The sequence below is a fragment of the Saccoglossus kowalevskii genome, chromosome 1 (assembly GCF_978046115.1).
Source record: "Saccoglossus kowalevskii chromosome 1, keSacKowa6.1, whole genome shotgun sequence".
NCBI lineage: Eukaryota > Metazoa > Hemichordata > Enteropneusta > Harrimaniidae > Saccoglossus > Saccoglossus kowalevskii.
The window spans coordinates 48,923,712-48,946,040 of record NC_140641.1 but is presented as its reverse complement, the minus strand read 5'-3'; the positions used below and the strand labels follow the sequence as shown (position 1 = coordinate 48,946,040).

At 38.4% G+C, this 22,329-nt stretch overlaps 2 protein-coding genes across 2 annotated transcripts in view; one reads left to right on the top strand and one right to left on the bottom strand.

Moving 5' to 3' along the window:
* The window catches only part of LOC100369453 (CD151 antigen-like), a 40,835-nt gene that overhangs the window by 5,627 nt on the left and 12,879 nt on the right, over positions 1–22,329 (bottom strand). The window contains exon 2 of the mRNA XM_006812988.3: positions 966–1,051. Coding sequence (XP_006813051.1) covers positions 966–1,049 — 84 coding nt within the window. The 5' untranslated portion in view covers positions 1,050–1,051. The remainder of the gene's footprint in view (positions 1–965; positions 1,052–22,329) is intronic.
* Positions 3,837–4,637, top strand: LOC144345239 (uncharacterized). Its single transcript, XM_078006825.2, has one exon. It carries the CDS (start codon positions 3,837–3,839, stop codon positions 4,635–4,637), a length of 801 nt encoding a protein of 266 aa, XP_077862951.2.

The following is a 22,329-nucleotide window of genomic DNA, read 5'->3' as shown; positions in this document are numbered from 1 at the left end:
AAAAAAAAATGCATTGCAACCAACATTCGGTATCGTGAATCATTGTATGAACGGAATCATGCAGGCTATTTCAGAAAATTGGTTGCTGAAATGACTTGCACCTATAACCAGTATGAACGATCCTGATACGAAGCCCTGTTCATCTGCGGAAATAATTCAGACAAAATGCCTATCAATTTTGATAGAATCGCAAAATAACACTTTCAGGCGAACTATCAACTGAATTAGACAATATGTTATTGAGAAATCGGAATGGGCAAGAATAAAAAAAAAAAATTTCTTCGACTCTCAAATCAAATATGACGTACACTTGTAACCCAATGATGATGATGATACCAGAAGTATAAAAGTTTATCAACGTTGTAGACCATCGTGATGAAAAGTAACCATGTTTGATTGTGATCGGGTAAAGTATGTTCGATAATGGCTCACGCACGGACGGAACCCGAATTAATAATCCGCGATTGCTTACGAAAATTCATACAACATTGCTATTTGCATTCCGATAACACAGTTCATATTAATCAAGACTGGCGAAACAAGACGCTTTTTGAATTTTCGAAAATTATATTTTTGTTATGAAATCGAACTTATTTAAAACATACGGGACCAATGCCATTTGTTTTTATTTAGTTATATTCTACACATCGACCCAATTATCATATGTTGATATTTAGTAACCTATAGTGTTATAATTTGGACATCCCAAAATGGTTCATGTTTACATTTATTTCTTATTCGGCACAAAATTTGATTCTTAAATGTTAAGTGGAGTACATGGTAGGTCCTTCCAGTCCATGGACTATCACTTTTTACAAAAAGCAAAATGGTGGATTACATCACGTGAACCCACTTTTGATATGGATTGTAATTTAAACAACAAAATAAATGTAAATATTTTAAAAATGTATGAAGAACGATTTTCTAAAAAGTTGTAAATGTGTAAAGCACTTTGAGATACTTACCAAAAGAAACAGTTTGCATACTGTACAAATACTCTTTATTCGACTCCTACGCCGTTTGCGTATTTTGTTCTGTAGTGTAGACATATCTATATGTGATAATAAAATGTTAAAGTAAGTGCTTCTATGTCAAACCTATTTCAATAGTTTTATTCCTGACATAGGAACACTTTTTATTTTCACAATAGTCATGTTAAAATTAACAACTTATTTTTAGCAGAACATTCTGTAGACATACGAACATTTATATTATTATTAAGACTCAGATAAAGGTTAGGCATCGCTGGTTATCAAAATTAGAAATTATAACTGCTCTTTATCATTGTATACAAGTATTATTGCTGATGCACGAACTCGTGTGAGCTAATATTCTATGTTATCTGTAGCTACAAATCCGACCAAGCCATAATAATTAGCATGTATTTGTTGTTAGCATTTATCCTGTAATTGATTGAATTGCCCAACTATCATAAACCAATCCGACATCATCTTCGCTAGCCAAGGTTTAAGTTTATTCGGCCAAGCCTCAAAACAGACCTCCGGCTGATCTGCACTGGCTCGGAAGATGAATTCTGATTGGCTAAAAAAACAAAAAAACTTGTGGCGTTGAATGTACGTTCATTGTCAGTATTGTTATGCAAATTCAAACTAGCTAATCATTTACAACCTTCCGAGCCAGTGCAGATTAGCCCCAGACCTTGGCAGAACGACATCAAATATGCGTATTCTAACAGCGCCCCCAGTAGTCAGATGCGGCTAATCATTGTCTAATCAGTTTGCGTGTTACAAATCTCTTTGGCGTTTCATTTTAAACAAAATGGCGGCGCCCATGAATCGTGATATTTGTGATGATAAAATTGCGAAAGTTTTCGGTGTTGATGCCCTCAAGCCGCATCAGGTACAGGCAATCAATGCAGTTTTGTGTGGGAAGGATGGCTTATTAGCGACAAAAACAGGAAGTGGAATTTTGTTTTATAATTTGGTACGTCCAACCTGATTGGGCGCCTTGTTTCGAGGCGCACCCAATCAGATCTCACTGCTTAAGACACGCAATTAGCCTATGCGATCCCGCACGGTATCGCGTAGAGGTCGAAGACACGGGACCGTGCGATTCGGACGATGATCCGACATCAAGGTAGATAGTTTGTGAACAAAAAAGGTCATGATCACTTTTTAACATGCCAGTGCAACTTTGAATCAATGTAATGACCCAATATTGAAAATTGTGTGAATATTCAAATGGTAATCCGACAATGAAACAACGCTCGTACATCAACGTGGACGTTTATATGTAGTTATTATTTAGTCACTATTCGGTTATTTTGGTCTTTATTTTCTTAATATGCCATGCGGTTATTTGGATATGTTATAATTCTGTTACTATTCAGTTGTTTGATTATTGATTGTCTTGACATTTGATTTGTTTCATCAGATTTGGATGTCTCAACATTTGACTTTCTTGACATAAGTTAACTCCATCATTTGCTGATCTATAGTCTTACCCAGAAATCATAGCATAAAATGCACGGCGACTGCTATTATTTGTAAAATCACAGTCCCTCTATAGATGGAGGGACTGTGATAAATGATAAGCCATTGGACAAGTACTGTTTGTAACAAGTAACCTGTAGAATACTGTGTGGGCAATATTTTTATATTGTATGTTTAATACTGTGTGTTAAAGGACTTTAGTGGCCTTTCTGTGACAGCGCCCTAATTGTCCTAAGTTGTCTTACATGTTATAGCGCCCTCACAGCCCTATGTGACAGGTTGACATATCTTTCGTTTATTAACGTATGCATGTCGTCTGTGCATGCGTTTTTCAGGCTGTACTTTTGATACTTTTCTTGAGACAAATATCTCCGTAATGGCTTATAATCTTCGACCCAGGGAAGGTCTGCCACCACATGAATGTCCTGACTGCTCGACAGATGACAGTCCAAGTACAGGGAATCTCATATTGCAAGGAAGTTTGGTGAGTGAACTTGAAACCCCAAAACAACATGGCAGACTTCATGAGCGGGAACCTTTGATGACCCCTATTTCAACGTGTTCTCTTAAACAACCGCCAGAAACAGAGGCAAGATTATCACAAATAGAAACATGACTTGACAAGCTCACAGCTCTATTAGAACAAAGCCTGCATGTTCAAAAACAAACACCAGAGATACAAGTTAGTGGTGTACAGTCAAATATTCATAATACATGCCATACAGAATGACGAGAGCTGGTAAACCATCATCCATGTCACCCAAGCCGCTCCATTCATCCCTACAAGATCAATCGAGGGGGTTGCATGCTGCTGCTGCTAGCTATGACAACATATCTGCAGCTACCAAAAAGAAAGTCCTTGCCGGTGAGTACATTGATCTAGCAACTTTACAATACCCCAGCCATTCATCCTATGGTGAACATGATGATGCCATTGAGGCAGTATTGAAAGGATCAGAGTTAACATTCCAGCAAAATGCAAGAAGGTGCACATCAATTCTTTCACACAGTGGCTGGCTGCCTTTGGAGTGTATGAAAGTATTTTATATAGTCAACATCTACAACTTTGTACAGCCCTACTTATATATTGCCGCACTATCCAGAATTGTGATGTTAAATTCAAAGGGCACAGTGTGTATAGATATGACATAAAGTTCCGTCGCAAGCTAGCAGAAACCAGGGATTTCAGCTATGACAAATTAGACCATGAGCTTTACATAACAACGTTTACAGATCCAAGTGCTGCCAAGTCTCTTCCTACATGCCATAGATGTAAACAACAAGACCATCGAGCGAAAGATTGTCCCTTTCTTGCGAAGATACCCACCTCACCGGAGACACAAGAGGAGGGCAAGAAGAAAAGCCAGGTGTGTCTCCTATACAATGTCAATGAATGCAAATCTCCAAACTGCAAAAGAGAGCATGTGTGTAAGCGCTGTGGCGGAAGTGAACCCATCATTAGATGCAAACCTTGCATGCAGTCTTAACTATGCCTCATGGACAAAATTACTTGACGACCACCCTGACAAAAAACTGATTGAAAAACTCCTCACCTGGATCAAGGAGGGGGTGCCTATTGGCTATCAAGGTCAAAGGCCGCAAACCCCCCTTCTTTCCAAAAACTGGAACAGTGCCTTAAATGCAAAAGCAGCAATTACCAAGAAACACCTGGATGAAGTGGCCAAGGGTTACAAAGCTGGTCCCATGCCCGAGCCTCCCTCATCATCATTTGTATCATCCCCGCTTGGAGCACGACCTAAAAAGAACAGTGGAAAGTATCGCATCATCCATGACCTCTCATGGCCACCAGGGCAGTCTATAAATGATGGTATTTGCAAAGAACAATACACATATACTTATACATCAACTGCAACTGTAATAGAACACATTCTTCGATCTGGCAAGGGGTCCCTGCTTGCAAAGGTAGACCTTGAAGATGGCTTTTATCAGATCCCAGTCCGACCAGCAGACTGGGAGCTTCTCGGGTGTTCTTGGGAACTTGACATTGATAGATCAGGACAGTCAAAGACATATTACTTTTACAGCAAAGTGTTGCCATTTGGCTTGCGTAGTAGTCCGTCTCTGTTCAACACATTTGCAGATGCTATGCAGTATATCATGCGTAAACATTTTGCTGTTACGAATGTGGAACACTACCTAGACGACTACATTACTGTCGGTTAGGCACACAGTATGCAGTGTGATGAAAATCTTAAGGGCATGCTCGACTGTTGTTCAGAGCTTGGGTTTCCAATAAACCCAAACAAAGTGTGCACTCCAACCACCTGCATTGAATTCCTTGGGATAATTTTAGACACAGAAGCAATGGATGCACGCATATCGGGTGACAGACTACAAGAAATAATAACAGAACTTGACCAATGGCATGCCCGCAGACACGCAACTAAACGTCAAATTCTCTCTCTAATTGGGAAACTCAGTTTTGTCACAAAGGTGTGCCATGTGGGACGTACATTCCTAAGACGAATGATCGATACAGCTAGTAAATTGAAAAATCTTCATCATAAAACAAAACTCACACAAAGTTTTCAGCTAGACGTACAGTGGTGGAAATCATACCTACCAACGTGGAATGGGGTCAGCATGTTTTATGATTTACACTGGACATCAAGCATTGACCTTGAGCTATACACAGATGCATCAGACATTGGATATGGAGCAGTGCTTGGCACACTTCAAGGAAAATTTAGGGATGAAGTAGACAATTACAACCCCCAAAAATACTCCATTAACTGGCGAGAACTTTATGCCATAGCACGCACTGCTGATGCATGGGGTAACAATTTCAAAACACTGCGAATTCTTTTCCACTGTGACAATACCTCTGTGGTTTACATGATCAACAAACGAATATCACGCAATGTACAATGCGCCGCACTATTACGTCAAATTTTCTTCACATGTGCAAAATTTAATTTTGAACTAAAGGCAGTCCATGTGATGGGAAAAAATAATTGTGCAGCTGATGCACTGTCTCGTATTTTTATCGATATGTAAATTAACTAATATCTAGCTTTATTTTCCTGACAGGTAACTCTGGCCACTGGTGGATCCGTGCCTGTCACCTGATAGGCACAGCATACTTGTATAACACAAAAAACACCTACAGTTCAGGCCAACAAGCTTACTTCAATTTTTGTGAACGGATTAGTGAGAGAACTTTACCAGCAGATGACCCACTGTTAGACAGACCACGTATTCAATTAGCCTTAAGAGCTATTCACAGAGTTAAAGGCACCTCAAGACAGAAACTAGCCATTACATTTGACATTTTAGAATTATTATTTAAAACTCATAATTGTAACAATCGAACTGATATTGTCGTCTGGGCAATCATGGTCACAGCTTTTTTTGGTCTATTTCGTTTGGGGGAACTGGTAGTCAATGCCACCCATTTTAACCCTTCTGTGCACATTTCTATCCAAGATGTGACTTTTCACACTCAGCCAGATTCCTGCGGCACAGTTATCATTCATCTCATTCATTAGGTTGTTCCACACATCCTATCTATGCAGTTCATGTACTTTCTTACTTTCATAAGCTACGTATTAGTGAAGGGGCATATCCTACTTCACCACTGTTTACTTTGTCTCAGTCAGAACCCATCACACGCGGGTTTTTCATTACTCATTTGAAGTCCAAACTTAAGGACATTGGACATGACCCAAACAATTACAGTGGGCATAGTTTCCGTAGTGGAGGGGCTACTACTGCAGCCGCTTCAGATATTACAGATTGGGAAATTAAGCTTATGGGACGTTGGTCCAGCGACTGCTACAAGCGATACATAAGGGCACCACAGAAATATCTTTCGACACTAGCAAGGCGAATGGTTGCTATGCATAAACAATGACCTTGTAGTTTATGTCTATTCTACTCAATGTAACTTTTCAACTTTTCCAGAATTTTGTTTTTACAATTTGCTGTTATTGTATTAAGAGTTTTATACTGTTCAACATACATTTCCTGGCTTATCATGCTTCTTGTATCTTAGATTGGCATGCCAGCAGCTGTTACTGCTTTTAATTCACCTCAATTTTGGATGTCTTTTCTCAGCCCATATGTTTCTGATTAAAGGGACTGAGCTGCCCATTATGCCCAACAGTACTGTGTATGTGTCTTGTGTTTTGGTAAGCCACTAATGTATGTTTAATACTGTGTGTTAAAGGACTTTAGTGGCCTTTCTGTGACAGCGCCCTTATTGTCCTAAGTTGTCTTACATGTTATAGCGCCCTCACAGCCCTAGGTGACAGGTTGACATATCTTTCGTTTATTAATGTATGCATGTCGTCTGGATCACTTACTAATGACAATACACTTTAGTTGTATAAATATCTGTCGGGCACCTCTTTCCATTTATTGCTTTGTAGTTTTACCATTTTTCATATGGGTGTCTTTTCTCAGCCCATATGTTTCTGATTAAAGGGACTGAGCTGCCCATTATGCCCAACAGTACTGTGTATGTGTCTTGTGTTTTGGTAAGCCAATAATATTTATATTGATTTTTGTTGCATTTGCAGCAAATAGTTACCAAACAATCTATAGGATTGGGTATACCTCTCAGCTAGCTTCACATGCATAGTTCAAGCCTGCCTAACTGGTGCTTACTTTACCAGGATTTAGTTACAGTATCTAGACGGTCTGTGGTTACAATGAATAACTTCAAGTCAAAAGTCAAATAGAATACACTGGTGTTTTGAGTGTGTAGTGTATATAGAGAGGTAGGAGTGGGCGTCATATAATTTGTTCATCTCCAACTCTCATGAAGTCTCATAGAATTTCACTTAATTTATTTTTGCTGAAAAGTTTTCAAGCATTACGTGTGGATCTAATTTTCACTGTGCTGTGTTAAGTCTCAATAGAGTATAAGGCAAATGGCATTTTCATTGAAATTTATTTTAGCGGAAAAATGTTTTCAGTGAAAATGAAGTATTCCACATTATTACATGTGTACTGCAGTTTATTTTGATACGCCCCTGAAATCAAAATTGGTATTTCCAGACCCCATATGCAAATGAGGTCTGAGAGCTAACAAAGTAGTCCGCTCAGGAGTAGCGTTTTACGAAACATACCAGAAGTACGATATGTTATTCTTGGTGTACATGAATATACTTGCCGAGTGAAGTGAAATGAAATGAAATGAACAAGAGTAATGGTACTTTTAGGCAGTCACTTATTTTGACTAAAACTATTTTGCAAATGCATCTCCAAATGGCCAAATGTATCTCCTATATCAGACATAGTTCATTCTACTCAGCTTGAGTGTGGGCACAAAGTTACTATTGGAATTTTTGATATCTTTATTTCAATAATGAGAAATTTGACCCCAAAGTTAGGGTAACTGTTCACTAGGAATGGCATTTTAACTCTTCTGTGATTTGGTTCAAACTTGGCAAGCAAGTCACACCTTCACTCTAGTTAGATTGTAAAATCTGAAAACAAATTCTGGCCCAGCCTTCGCGCCAAATGTATCACACCCTACATTTCTATGAATAAAAAGCACGGACGTAGCTCATTCTGCTCAGCTTGAGTGTGGGCAAACAAAATTACTGTTTTTTATGTCTATTTTCATTACCGAGAAAATTGACCCCAAAGTTTTTACCAGCAACTGCTTTTAATTCCTCTGATTTTTGGCGATTCGCTCCGCTAGGATTGCCCTTATAATCACTTTTGTCGTTTTGTGTGTGTGTGATTTTCAGTGTTTTCACGTATGATTTCTTCTGTGATTTTTTTGGCTTGGCCGATTTTTTTCAAACTTGGCAGGTAGGTCACACCTTCACCCTAGTTAGTAGAAAAAATCTGAAAAAAAGTTTTTGGCCCACCATTGCCATAGTAACTGTAATGTCCTTTATCATTATTTATGCATGACCTTTGACATCACACGATATGTTACTATAGTGATGACTCTGTAGCATTATGGGATACCTGAACGGCATGGCCGCCATCAGTTGTCAATAAATATACGTCTATCCAAAACGGAGCTTCTCGAGTTGATTTATCAATACAGACGTTACAGATGGCGACGAGGACGGGATGGACGGAATAAGGAAGTAATCGACCCACCATTGGCAACTTGAGTGAGTACCTGTGCAACGATTTGCATCAATTATTTGATGAAGTTGAACGCTGTTAGTTTGAGTTCACATTTACTGCCAATAGACACTACATCACTGTACCCCATTGTCCTTACCACAACCGATCGTATTAACACTGACAAATATGGTTATCAATTTACCGACTTTCCCTGAATTTGATCTCCGACCTCGAGAAACAACGCCCACCCGCTTTGAAAAATATATCAAGCGATTAAACAACATGTTTGCTGCAATGAATGTAACCGCTGCTGCTCAAAAGAAATCAATGTTACTGCACTATGTTGGCGAGGAAACATGTGATGTGTTTGACACGCTGGCCGTACCTGAGCCAACGGAGGACCGTGACGCATATCGAACCGCAGTAAAGTCTTTGTCTGATTACTTTGAGCCACAGAAATGTGTCGACCACCATGTATACGTATTTAGAAAAGAAGTACAGAAACCTGATGAAAACGTCTCTGAGTTGTCTACACGTCTACAGCTACTAGCACGAAAATGCGAGTTTGATGACGTCAATTTGGAAATAAAACGACAAATAATTCAAGGCACCACATCAGTACGACTGAGACGTAAGGCCATTGAGCAAAGCCTTGATTTAACGGATTTATTGAAAACTGCAAGAGCAATGGAATCAGCCGATGAACAAACTAGTGAAATTGAGAGACAATAGTCAAATGTAGTCAGTTACAAGTCTACAAAAGCACATGACAACATACAGAATATGAAGCCTAAGTTCAGAGCTAACAACTGAAGTGGACAGTGTGGTTTATGTGGTGGTAAATTCCCACACAGAGATGACTGTCCCGCAAAAGGGAAACGCTGCCATAATTGTGATAAGCTCAACCATTTCCCCAAGGTTTGTCGCAGTAAACAAAAGAAACTCTCCCGAGATAAAAGTAAGCACTATACTAGGGCAGTCAATGACCAATGTTCATCGGACAATCCTCATCTAACTCATGACAGTGACGTTAACGGCAATAGTGACCACACTGAGTATACATTCGGAGGTGATGTGAGAGAATCACAGTTTGATAAACATACATTCAATATCACCATACTTGGCACACTGATACAAATAATGGCTGATTCAGGTGCTACAGTTAGTATTTTAAATCACAAAGACTATATGGGCATTAAACCTAGACCACGACTTTCAGTCAGTGCAATGAAAGTATATCCATATATGACAGATAAACCACTAGATCTGTGTGGCAAATTCCAGGCAACTGTCAACAGTGATCATAGTTCATCGATTGAAACATTCCACGTAGCTAAGGGTTCATCTACTTCTATACTAAGCTGGAAAACATCACAGAAATTGAAATTCATCAAAACAGTCCACGCAGTCAAAAACCCGCAAGTCGACTCATCGCCTGATATGCTTGATATTTTAGGTATGGGTGAATGCAAGTGTAAACCAGTACACATACATGTTGATGAAAACATAAAACCAGTGGCACAACCCCACCGCCGTATTCCTTTCCATGTAAGAAAACAAGTTGAAGAGAAACTAAATCAGCTTGAGAGAGATGACATCATCGAGCGTGCACAAGGTCCAATGCCCTGGGTTTCCCCAATTCTTGTAGTACCGAAACCCAACAGGCCGAACGAGATTAGAATATGCATTGATATGCGTTCAGTAAATTAGGCCATCATCCGCCATATAATCCCGACCATTGATGACGTGATATCAGATTTAAATGGCTGCACTGTTTTCAGTAAAATTGACCTCAATCAGGGCTATCACCAAGTTCCACTACATCCAGACTCGAGACACCTGACCACATTCTCAACACACATAGGACTTTATCGATATAAACGCCTCAAGTTTGGGCTATCGTGTGCTGCGGAAATATTTCAAAAGGTAGTCGGTGATGCAATCCGTGGTATACCTCGCGCTAGAAATATTAGTGATGACAAGCATCTAGAGCAAGTATTTAGACAACTACACAACAATTACTTCACAAAAAACCTACCGAAATGTATATTTCAAGCTTCTAGTATGTTATTCTTTGGACATGTGTTCTCAGCAAAAGGTACCTCACCTGACCCAAAGAAAGTCGAAGCACACAAAAAGTCGTTCCTCCGACGAATGTAACTGAAGTACGTGGTTTACTTAGCTCCGCTGCATTCTGTTCTTGATTCATCAAAGACTTCGCAATAATCACCAGACCGCTCTGATTGCTCACCTGTGACAACGTTAAATGGCAATGGGCTGAGAAAGAACAGTTTTCGTTTGAATCTCTCAAATTTGCTCTGTCAACTAAGACAACTCTCGGATATTTTGATCCTACGAAACCTACCACAGTATTTGTTGACGGCAGTCCCATAGGACTGGGTTCTGTTCTAACCCAGAGAGATGAAACCACAGGAGAAGTCACACCGCTATACTTCGCTAGCTATCCGCTAACTCCTACTGAAAGCAGATATCTGCAAATTGATCAAGAAGCCTTATCGATATATTGGTTCATTAAATGATTCCATTTATACCTCTATAGAAAAGAGTTTAAAATCGTCACGGATCATAAATCGTTAGTATCACTATTCAACAACCCAACTTCCAAACCCACCGCGCGAATACAACGATGGCTAATGGACTTGCAACAGTACAACTTTATAGTTGAATATCAACCAGGCACGTCAAACCCAGCAGAATATGCTTCCAGACATCCTGTTGATTCTGATTTTACCGATACATCAGAAGAGTATATCTCGTATGTGACAGAAAATGCTGTGCCGAAGGCAATCACACTGCAGGAAGTTGAGATCGCGACTCCCAATTACCCGACACTACAAGCTGTTATGTCTTCAATTAGATCAGGTAAATGGCACAAAGCTCCACCAACAGTATCACTATCTGAATTATCTCGCTATGAACAAGTGAAAGAAGAGCTTACCTGTACCGATACCATAGTACTGAAATCAAATCGTATAATAATACCTGCTGCACTGCAAGAGCGAACAGTAGACATAGCTCACGAAGCTCATCTCGGCATGGTGAAAACAAAAGGTCTCATGCGTGAGAAAGTATGGTTCCCGTATATGGACAAAATGGTAGAAACCAAAATCAAATCATGCTTACCCTGCCAGATAGTAACCCCAGTTTACACCGGAGAACCATTACAAATGTCTTTCCTACCAGACAATCCATTTGACGAAGTTAGCATAGATTTTGCATACGCAGAAGGTGAAACACTACTTCTACTCATTGACGACTATTCACGATATCCATTTGTAGAGCCAATATCGTCAACTGCTGCACGTTGTGTCTTACCAAAGCTCAACTACTTATTCGCGATATTTGGCACTCCCGGAATTCTCAAATCTGATAATGGCCCACCATTCAATGGGGAGGAATTAGAGAAATTTGCTTCAATACTAGGACAGAGACATCGCAAGGTAACCCCACTTTGGCCTAGAGCCAATGGAGAAGTAGAACGATTTGTTAAAACGTTGAAGAAGTTGAAAGGAAGGAAAGAATTGGAGAAAAGAAATGCAAATACTTCTACAAAACTACCGCACAACCCCTCATGCTACAACCAGTGTATCACCCGCAACCTTGCTTCTGAAATGTATCATACACAACAAGCTCCCTCAAATAAATGATATTGACCCAGTATCAGAAATCGTATGTAAATATGATTCACTGCAGAAGCACAAAATCAAGATTCGTGCTGACAACAAATCAAATGTGAAACCATGTAATATAGAGACAGGTGATAAGGTATTGGTAAAACGACCATACAACAAAACCAAAGATTCCACAGTGTATGAGCCTACTCCAATGACAGTAGTGCGGACAAAAGGCTCTATGATTACTGCTGACAAACACACAGTCACAAGAAAATCATCATTCTATAAGAAGTTAGATAGATCATTACTTTAAAACAACTCTGACTTTGATGATCATGACCCCTCGCTCACTGATTATGACACCACACCCGATCCGGTATATCCTCAACAATCTACAAAGTCTAGCTCCATAAATTCACCATCATTGCAAATAAATATGCCAAAAACGAGTAATCTTAACAACGGTGAAAACGTAAAAGTGAACAGTCCAAGACAACACAAATTGACTAACAGCGATGATTCTACAAAACCCGCTCCTATACTTCGCAGATCGTCAAGAAAGCCAGTTCCACGCAAAATACTTGATTTGTCATCGAGTGGCATTCGCTTAATCGATGCATAACATTTAAAGTATAGCTCAGACTTTTGAACTCATGAAATTCATCATGATTCTTGTTGTTTGTTATTAATCGTTACTCGATAAAATCTATACAATGTTCGATTTACTCATTTACAAAATGATAGTTCATATACAACAAATGTTATCAGATCAAATTTGTATTGTGAGATTTTTAGTATCCACAAGAAGGGGATGTAATGTCCTATATCATTATTTATGCATGACCTTTGACATCACACGATATGTTACTATAGTGATGACTCTGTAGCATTATGGGATACCTGAACGGCATGGCCGCCATCAGTTGTCAATAAATATATGTCTATCCAAAACAGAGCTTCTCGAGTTAATTTATCAATACAGACGTTACAGCAACAGCAAAAAACTGATTTTTGGATAGCTTCGCGCCAAATGACCTCCTACAAATTTAGGATAAAACAATTCAGACATAGCTCATTCTACTCAGCTTGAGTGTGGGCACAAAGTTACTATTTGAATTTTTGATATCGAAAAATTTGATCCCAAAGTTGGGGTAACGTTTCACCAGCAACGGCTTTTAACTCCTCTGTGATTTTTTCGGCTCGGCTGATTTTGTTCATATTCACAGGAAGGTCGTACTGTCACTAATTGGAAAAAATCCTGGCCCACCACTGCCATTGCAACATCCAAAAACTGATTTTTGAATACTTTCGCCCCAAATGTATTTCCTCCTACTAGTTTTTTATTAGCAGTGTTCAAATGACCATGCTTTTTATTTCGGCTACGTAGCCCACTTGCAGGAGATCACTGGCGCCGACATTGTTACACTGTATCAACGTAATCCCAACGCAACTTTGAACTTTGAATGAACTGTAAATGCTGCCTTCATTCTAGAAAATCCTATCGCAAAACGGTTGGAAATAATAAATGTAACAGCAGAATATGTCCTAGCACAGTCACTCTACTAGTAGAGTGACTATGGTCCTAGTAATAAACTAAGTGACTTCTAAAGACTGAATGGTGTTTGCGAACTCCGTATACGGGCCCATTTAGTTATAAACCGACGTTAGCTTCACGTTTATGTAACACCATGGAAACAGCCAAAAACGTATTGCTTGTTTTTGAGCGGAGCGGTTCGCCAACCAGCCTACCAGCTTGTTTTTTGGCTTGGCTGATTTTGTTCATACTTGACAGGCAGGTCGTACCGTCACTAATTGGAAAAACAATCCTGGCCCACCGCTACCATTGTAACAGCCAAAAACTGTTTTTTTGAATAGTTTCGCCCCAAATGTATTACCTCATACCAGTCTTGTAATAGCAGTGTTTAAATGGTCATGGCTTTTATTTTGGCTACGTTTCACACTGGTAAGAGATCACCGGCGCCGACATTATTGTTACACTGTATCAAGGCTTAGTCTTCAAACATCGCCACGTCACAGAAATAAATTTGTCGGGGATATTTAGTTTCCACCTCTTTTCCGCCTACTTTGCAGCTCGAATCATTTGTGCTGACATGGCGTGCATATGTTTAATATTTCCAAAAGGCCATGGACAAAACATGGAACGAGCCAATCGACCCAAAACGAGCCAAACTACTCCAAAACGAGCCAAATGAGTAACAAACGAACCAAAATTAGACACTAAATCAAAGGGTGAGCGATCAGCCATTTTGAAAGGATACTTTGACCTGGCAGTTGGAGGCGCTGTTCCCATCTCGCTAATTAGCCGATTTCAACACAATAACTAAATAAATAAATAATCGTAATGAATACATGTACGTAAGTAAATAATAAAATGATAAAGACACTAATGCACAATTATAATACATCAGCAAATAATAAATTGGTCCATGGCTAACCTAAGTTTTCCGAAACTACTAGTATTTGGCTTGTGACGTAATTTCAATAAATTAATTAGCAGTAAGCAATTTAGATTTAGAGTTTAGCTGTGATTTTCAAAGCTTTGCCTGTAGTAGTGACATTTGGTTTTTAAAAATAGGATTTTGAAATGAGCGGCTAAAAAAACTACTTTCATATTTAGAAAGAACAGTCAGACAATGTTTTTTCTACGGACGGGAGCCAACGCAGCCAATAACCGTTCTCGCATGAATGGTACGTCATAGTTCAACAAGCAACGCTCATAATATAGCTCATTCTTCCAAAAACTGGAATTTATAGCATGAAATCTCGGATACCCCGCCACGTGTAAAAGATATGTTATGTCATTCTTTTCAATCCCGATAAACACTACCTGTAAACGTAATGTGAATGAGCATAGTGGGCCCACTTCTGGGCATATCCAATGCTACATATATAATTAAAACATTTTACTGAGGCACACAGTATATGTATGGTGTAACCTTTCCTGTATTACATTGTCCCAAATATATTATATAACTGGACACATATGATGGTTGACGTTGACTGTATCTGTTCAGTATGTGTAATGCAACGTGGTTACGTATATATGTTAACAACTGACACATTTAAGGTGCCTTACATTAAAAATAATGGGTGTTATTGTATTATCTGTGACGTCACACCTACCACGGTAACTATGTCACTACCCTATTGGAAAAACGTGAGGTTAAAGTTTGTAGCTGCTGCATTACATAGAAAAATCACAATATTTGTTAAGTGGTTTAATTCAAGCATGTACAGAGTTATCATACAATTCACTTTCAGGGAAACGCGATATAGGGTACAGATACAAAGTATTTTCAAGGTACGGTTACCTATTTGCTTTTCCTCCAGATCTTAGGAATCAAAACAGAGTACACATCAGATACGAAATTCACGTCATGCCACACATTCAGTCGCACCCTCAAGTAAAGTTGTTTATGTTAAATACCAGAATACCTTGTAATCCGAATTGATTGTGTTGATACTAAAGGCTACAATCGTTGTTTTATAGATATTTTCTTTACTTCGATCACAGCTGTTTTGTCTCGCGGACTTAGTGGCTAGTTCGTCGTAGTTCGTCGTGCTGCTTGATTGGAATGATCACTGTGACATTTGACCTATATAATTCACCACGACGTGGAAATTAATCAGTCGAAATTAAATTATCAGTTTCAAGAATAACATTACCACTGGAGTTTCGTAGCCTGTGGTAGTGAAACTTCTCTACGTGTCATGTGACTTATTATGGCATCCATAACACCATGGCATCGCCCTAACACTTTGAGCAACATGAAAGTCACTTTCACTCCCAAACAACAGTTTACCAAGAGCGTTACTTGGTGAGTGAGTAACACACATTTTAACACATTTTCTCATCTTTTAGCAGACGCCAGGCGAGTACATAAGCCAACAGCTTCAGATAGTTGCACAAACTAATAATATATATACCGTTTTAACGGTACGGAGTACGGAGTCTGCAGGCATAATGCGTTAAATAGTTTGTGTATCGTATTGAATTGGCATACTTGGCATCATATCACTCAATGTATCATGTCGCATGGGCGGATGATTGCAGGGCTAATGTAACACATGACCAATCGCGGTCATCTCATAATGATCGAGGATGACCGATCGATAATATTTAAAAACATTTTACCTTTGAGTGATCTGGGTTATATCTTGGAACTATTTATAGTTCCATAGTTATATCAATGTAAACCCGAGTACGCTCTATTTGTTCATGTGATATAAAAATAGTGTTAAAATCATGTTGTTGCATGGACGCATTTAACTAACCAGTAGAAAGCGCGACAAGTAGTGGCCACCAGGTATGAGACAGAAACAATCAACATAACGTTTCACATGACACCCTTTACTCTTTTGAGCGTTTAGATGTTTAACAATCACGCGCGATGTGCGCAGTGATATTTATTCTATCGGGGATTTTTCATTAAAAACTCGTGAGTAGATTTTGTAAAAAAAAATAACTTACTCCTATAAGAGAGCGAAGACAATATTACAGATGCACCATCGTGACGAAATCCAGCTCAAAACTTAAGAACAAAGTAATTGTCTTTTTACCTTCCAACATTTGTAATGTTCAACTCCATATTTTTTATAGCGTCGTCCACAGTGATTCAGACAAACAAAGTCCGTTTTGCGATCTAAATACAACAAACCCCTCAAGTTTCGTTGCTTAAAAATTCACTCCCAGCAAAATGTACTGGTCGCCCTTATCACAACGCAATTTTACAACGCGCGAGTCTCAGACTTAGTCCAGTCAATATGTGACATGACCTACAACAAATTGCAATAAAAATGAGACCAAGTGTGTTGTACAGCATTTTTCATGCTGTATAACATACTGAAAGTCCCATGAAATCATGGGTGGATCATGTCTAAATTTGACCTCTAATTTCCTTGAAAAAAGCATTTTTTGGTAAAAAATAGTTTTTGAGATTAAATCTTATAAATCAAAGTAGTTGATAGATACTTCATAAAATAAGCACATTATACTTATGATTCTCATTGCTTCACATTAAAATTAAGTTAAATGTTTCTTAAATGGACTTTAGCTGTGACATTTTCAATTTCAACAAACTTTTCTTATGCCAGTGACGGAATTACTACGAAGGTGATGCAATTGGATTTAATTATTACAGTATTCTGGGCATGTGAATAAAAAAACAGTACCCACTGCTTTCTTTGCATATTGTTATGATAAAACATGTTTCAACCCATTATGAACTGTGGTCACTAAAGTAGATTATTACATACTATGTTCAGATTATGTGCAGTGATTGGCTCATACGCTGACAAATGCTATTTGATAATAAAGCGCTCCCGACTGAACACCTCTCACATAAGACGTGATGTTGTGCAGGCGGTAATTCATAATGGCGGCGAATACAAGCCATGTGAGCAAAGCAAACGGCGGTATGTAATAACAACACTTACTGAGTGACCATTATGTCTATTCCCTCGGGACAGACAGTCACCCACAAAACGGTCTATTAGGATGCTGTGGGTGTCTGCCCCTCGGAGAAAAATAGACATATAGTATCGACCTCCTGGCCAGTCAAAAAGAAATATTTGGCCTATTAATATATGCATTTTAAAAACTTTCTAATGACTTGCTTCTCTTTTGATATTAAATATAGGCAGTATTAAGAAGTAAAAACTGCTTTCAAAAACCAGAGTTTATTCAACGAACAGTAGATAGAATCTAATATTTATTGACTAAGACCTGCAGTTTATTTAGTTAAAAGTAGGTATATTCTTTAGTCAGGATTTATTATCACATGCTAAGGTATTTTGTTTTAGTTTGATTGAATGCTTTTAGTTTTTTCACCCCTCATTACAAATGTAATTGTGTTTAATTGTTGAAAAATTCTTATCCTTAAATATACCTTTAAACAAATTATACTGGTAGGTGAAATATAAGCAAAAATTTTAATTCAATATTACTTTTCCAATATTTCAGGATTGCAGTTACTGATTTAAGGGCAATAATGGATAGCTGTGCAATTTGTAGCAAGGCAGTTTCAGGAGAAAGTGGCATTGTGACATTAGGTGTAAAGGGAGCAAGAACAAGGAAAGGAATTCCACGCTGCTATGTTGTCTGTTTGGATAGTGAGCCATCTAAGAAGATTAAATTTGGTAGACCAGAAGATGTTGAAAGGTCACATGCCTTTGACGAAGTTGTCAGCTATTTTGAAGAGAATGACGAAGAACAACTCACTATACAAGATCTTACAAACAAGATGGAAGAGTTTCTTCAGGAATCAGATTACGATCCATAGCATTCTACATGAAGAAGAAAATACAAGAATACTTTGGTGAAGGTGTTATTTTTGCTGAACTAGATGGCCGAGCAGATATTGTGACATTAAGACAAACAGCCTCACACACTCTTCCCGATTTTTACTAGACCCCTAAAAAGAAGATCCAGATATAGAAAAATTGAGACTTGTTACTGCTGCTGCAAAGATTGTGAGAAATGACATAAAAGCCTGTGTCACCAGAAATTATGTGTATCCAGGTAGCAATGAAATGTCATCCATTGAAACAGGTCTAACATGTTTACATACATCCCTCAAGTTGCTGTTAGATACCATATTTAGTGGTAAGGACAAGAACTTAAAGATTGTGTCTATTGCACATGCAATTATGCAGGCTGCAAGACCTAGAGCTATAATTTCTCTATTGCAGATAGGACTTGCAGTGCAAATGCACCATCATTTTGGCTCTAGATTCTTGATTGACTCTTTGCATCAGCATGGGTTTTGTTCTTCATATGCAGAAGTTCAAAATTATGAACACAGTGCAGCACTTGTTAAGGATGTAAGTATTCCTGGTTGTGTTCCAGGACAGTTTGGACAATATGTAGCAGATAATGTTGACCACAACATAAGAACCATTGATGGGAAGAACATATTCCATAGAATGGGAGTAATTGCAGCAATTACTCCCCGTAGTGCAAATATAAAATTTCGTGTCCCAAGAAACCAAAGTGTTACTTCAGAAGAAATAGCAGCTGTTGGACGTATCAATATTCATTTTTATAAACAACCAAATGAGAGTTTCAGATGGCCCTTGATTTACAGTGGGTTACTCTGCCTGGAAATGACAGATCTAACAGCCTAGGTTGATGTTTTGTGGAAATTATCCTGGTTACTTAAGCCTGAGAGGCCGGGCTGGTCAGGTATTATGCAAATGATCCACCAAAGCAATCACCCTGGGAAGTCTTCTGTTGTTTTTCTACCGATGATAGACATGAACCCAAGTGATGTATCATGTGTTTACTCAACATTGTGCTTTGTGGCATCACATGCAAGGAAGTAAGATATAACGCCTGTTGTGACTTTTGACCAACCACTCTGGTGGAAAGCCATGTGCATTCTGCATGATGAACCAACCGAAAGTGATATCCAAAGATTGGTATTGCGACTTCGGCCATTTCACACTGAGATGAGCTTTCTTGGCTGTATTGGCCACTTAATGAAAGGATATGGCCTTGTAGAAGTTTTGGAGTTAGTGTTCGCAGATAATGCTGTAAGCCATATGATCAGTAGAAAAGCAGTTTCGCGTGCAGTTCGTGGTCATCTTCTGGTTCTGTCTGCATTGTATGCATTGTTAATGACAAAAGCTTTCAACTTACCACTACCTTCTCATGCTGACGGTGGCGAAAAAGATGGAGAGAGAGAGAAGTTACAGGTTGTACTGATGCCTTTGTTGATGTACAAGAACATAATTATCATAATGGACAGACAAGTGACAGCATTGAAAGAACTTGTACACAAACAGGAATACAACCAATAGATTATGTTTCGGAACTGCAAAGACTTCTTGATAAAGTGATAAAGAAGGAAGTTTCAGTGGAGGAATGTTGCTCCTCAGATACTCTCAAACATTTTGTTGTTAAAATTGAATAAGAAAATCATCTTTGAGACAATCTCGTACTGCATGTCTATGGTTTCAATATATGGATATGTTAGATATTTTGTGCAAATTTATTAAGGCAGAGCGTACTGGTAATTGCACACTTCATCTACAAAGTATCACGTCAATGTAACCATATATGGCAGCTGCCGGGCACAATGTATACACTAAATGTAGAAGAATATACATTTTGGATTTTATGAGACTTTAAGTATGTCTTATAGGAGGTCAACTACAACATTTCCCACCATGTTTTGTTTTTATTGCAATTTGTTGTGGGTTGGGCCTAAAATAGCAGTATATTGACTGGACTAACTCTCCTTTGTGAAAAACGTGTTGTAATATCCCTCCATCTTTAAGGTACAGGCCGGGCGATGCCGAGCAACATAATAAATAGCGCCTTTTATTTTTATTGTAATTTCACAGTATTTTTATTCTTACTAGACGATTTTTTTATGCCTTATGTTTATTTTTCCCATTTCTAGCACAGCTTGGAAATAGTAGGTTCAGACTTTATTTATGTATTTAATTAATCATTATTGCGATGCCTTATTTCATTAGTTAATTCACTGGTTACTTCTTATTAATTATCTAGTATAGTGTTTATTTTGTTAAAAAATATTTATTACTTAAAATTATTATGCATTAGTTTGTTTATTGCGTTATAATTATTTACTATTTACTTGCTCATAATATCAAGAGATTTTTATTAATTTATTGTGTCGTTTGGGGATAGCGCCCCCAACTGCCAGTTCGAAGTATTCTTTCAAAATTGGCTGATCGCTCACCCTTTTTTATATTTTTTCTAATTTTGATTCGTTTGTGACTCGTTTGAGTAGTTTTGGAGCTATCTGGCTCGTTTTGTTCGTTCCATGTTTTGTCAATCGAAATGGCTGTCATGCCATGTTATAGTTAATCGTATTTATTTATTGAGCTGTCATGTTAGTTACTCGTATTTATTGAGCTGCAAACTAAATATTCTCGAGAAATTTATTTCTATGACATGACGATTTTCGATGTCGTTACAAAATTTGATATAGTTTTATTTTGTTTCGTTTCGTTTCATTTCGCTTCGTGGAAAAGACTAAGCCCTGTATCAACGTAATCCCAACGCAACTTTGAATGGAATGTAAATGCTGCCTCCAGTCTAGAAAAATACTATTGCCAAACGGTTGTAAATAATAAATTTAACAGCAGAATGCGTACAATACAATACAATAAAGTGACTTCTAAAGACTGAATGTTTTTTTTTTGCGAACTTCGTTTATGGTGCCCGGTTTTAGTTATACAAACCGACGTTAGCTTCACGTTCATGTCCTACAATTGCAACAGTCGAAGACATATTGCTTGTTTTTGAGCGGAGCAGATCGCCAACCAGCCTACCGGCTTGTTTCCATTGGCAACCAAACTATTTTTATTTTGTAAACAAATTTTCGTCTGCTATTTTTATCTGGTTCAAATCGTTCAGCGACATTTTAAGCATATTAGGTGTACCTCACATGGAATACTACGATTGAGAGAACTTGATGTATGTTTACCACCTGGAAACTGCATTTTTATAAACCCTGAAAGGCTCTCGGAAGATCCCTGCAGTAAAATTAACGATTGCCATGGAGGCGCAACCATCAACATCAAAGTACCAGGAGGTTTCTGCTGGCGACGTTGTGGCGTTACCCAGTTCCAAATACAGATTACCAGTTGTTCCTGCGTAAAATGCAATAGCCTCTTTCCATGTTGACATTGTGAGTAAAATCATGTAATATGCTGTTAAATTTGGCTATTACATACTACGGTTACGGTCTGGAAAATGTGTTTAATTAGCTCTCATTCAAGTGACAATGCAGATTTCCCAGTTGAAGTGAAACTAGGTCGAATCTGCCATTAAAAAATAGGGATGTTTTCAGCAAAAAACGAATAACCCTGGAGTGCACACAATACACTGAATTTCAGAACAAATCTTGCATTAGTTACAGCAGCAGAATACCACAGAAATATCAGACGAAACATGAACACACTATATATCGTATTTCGACCTGAACCCTCTCTATTGCAATTCCAGGAATTGCACCATATGTGAAATCATATTCCACCTTGGTATCACCACGCTGAAGTGTTTGGTAAAAACTTGTTGCAGTGTTAGAAGATGAAACGCTTCAGGAAACGCACCTTCTATATGCTTTTGAAGTCATGAGCGCAAACACCAGGCAAATGCGGGTTCACCATCGGTTCGTTGATATAGCGAGCCG

Coding starts and splice junctions, on each gene's coding strand:
- LOC144345239 (XM_078006825.2), top strand. CDS start 3,837: ATGTCAATGAATGCAAATCTCCAAACTGCAAAAGAGAGCATGTGTGTA.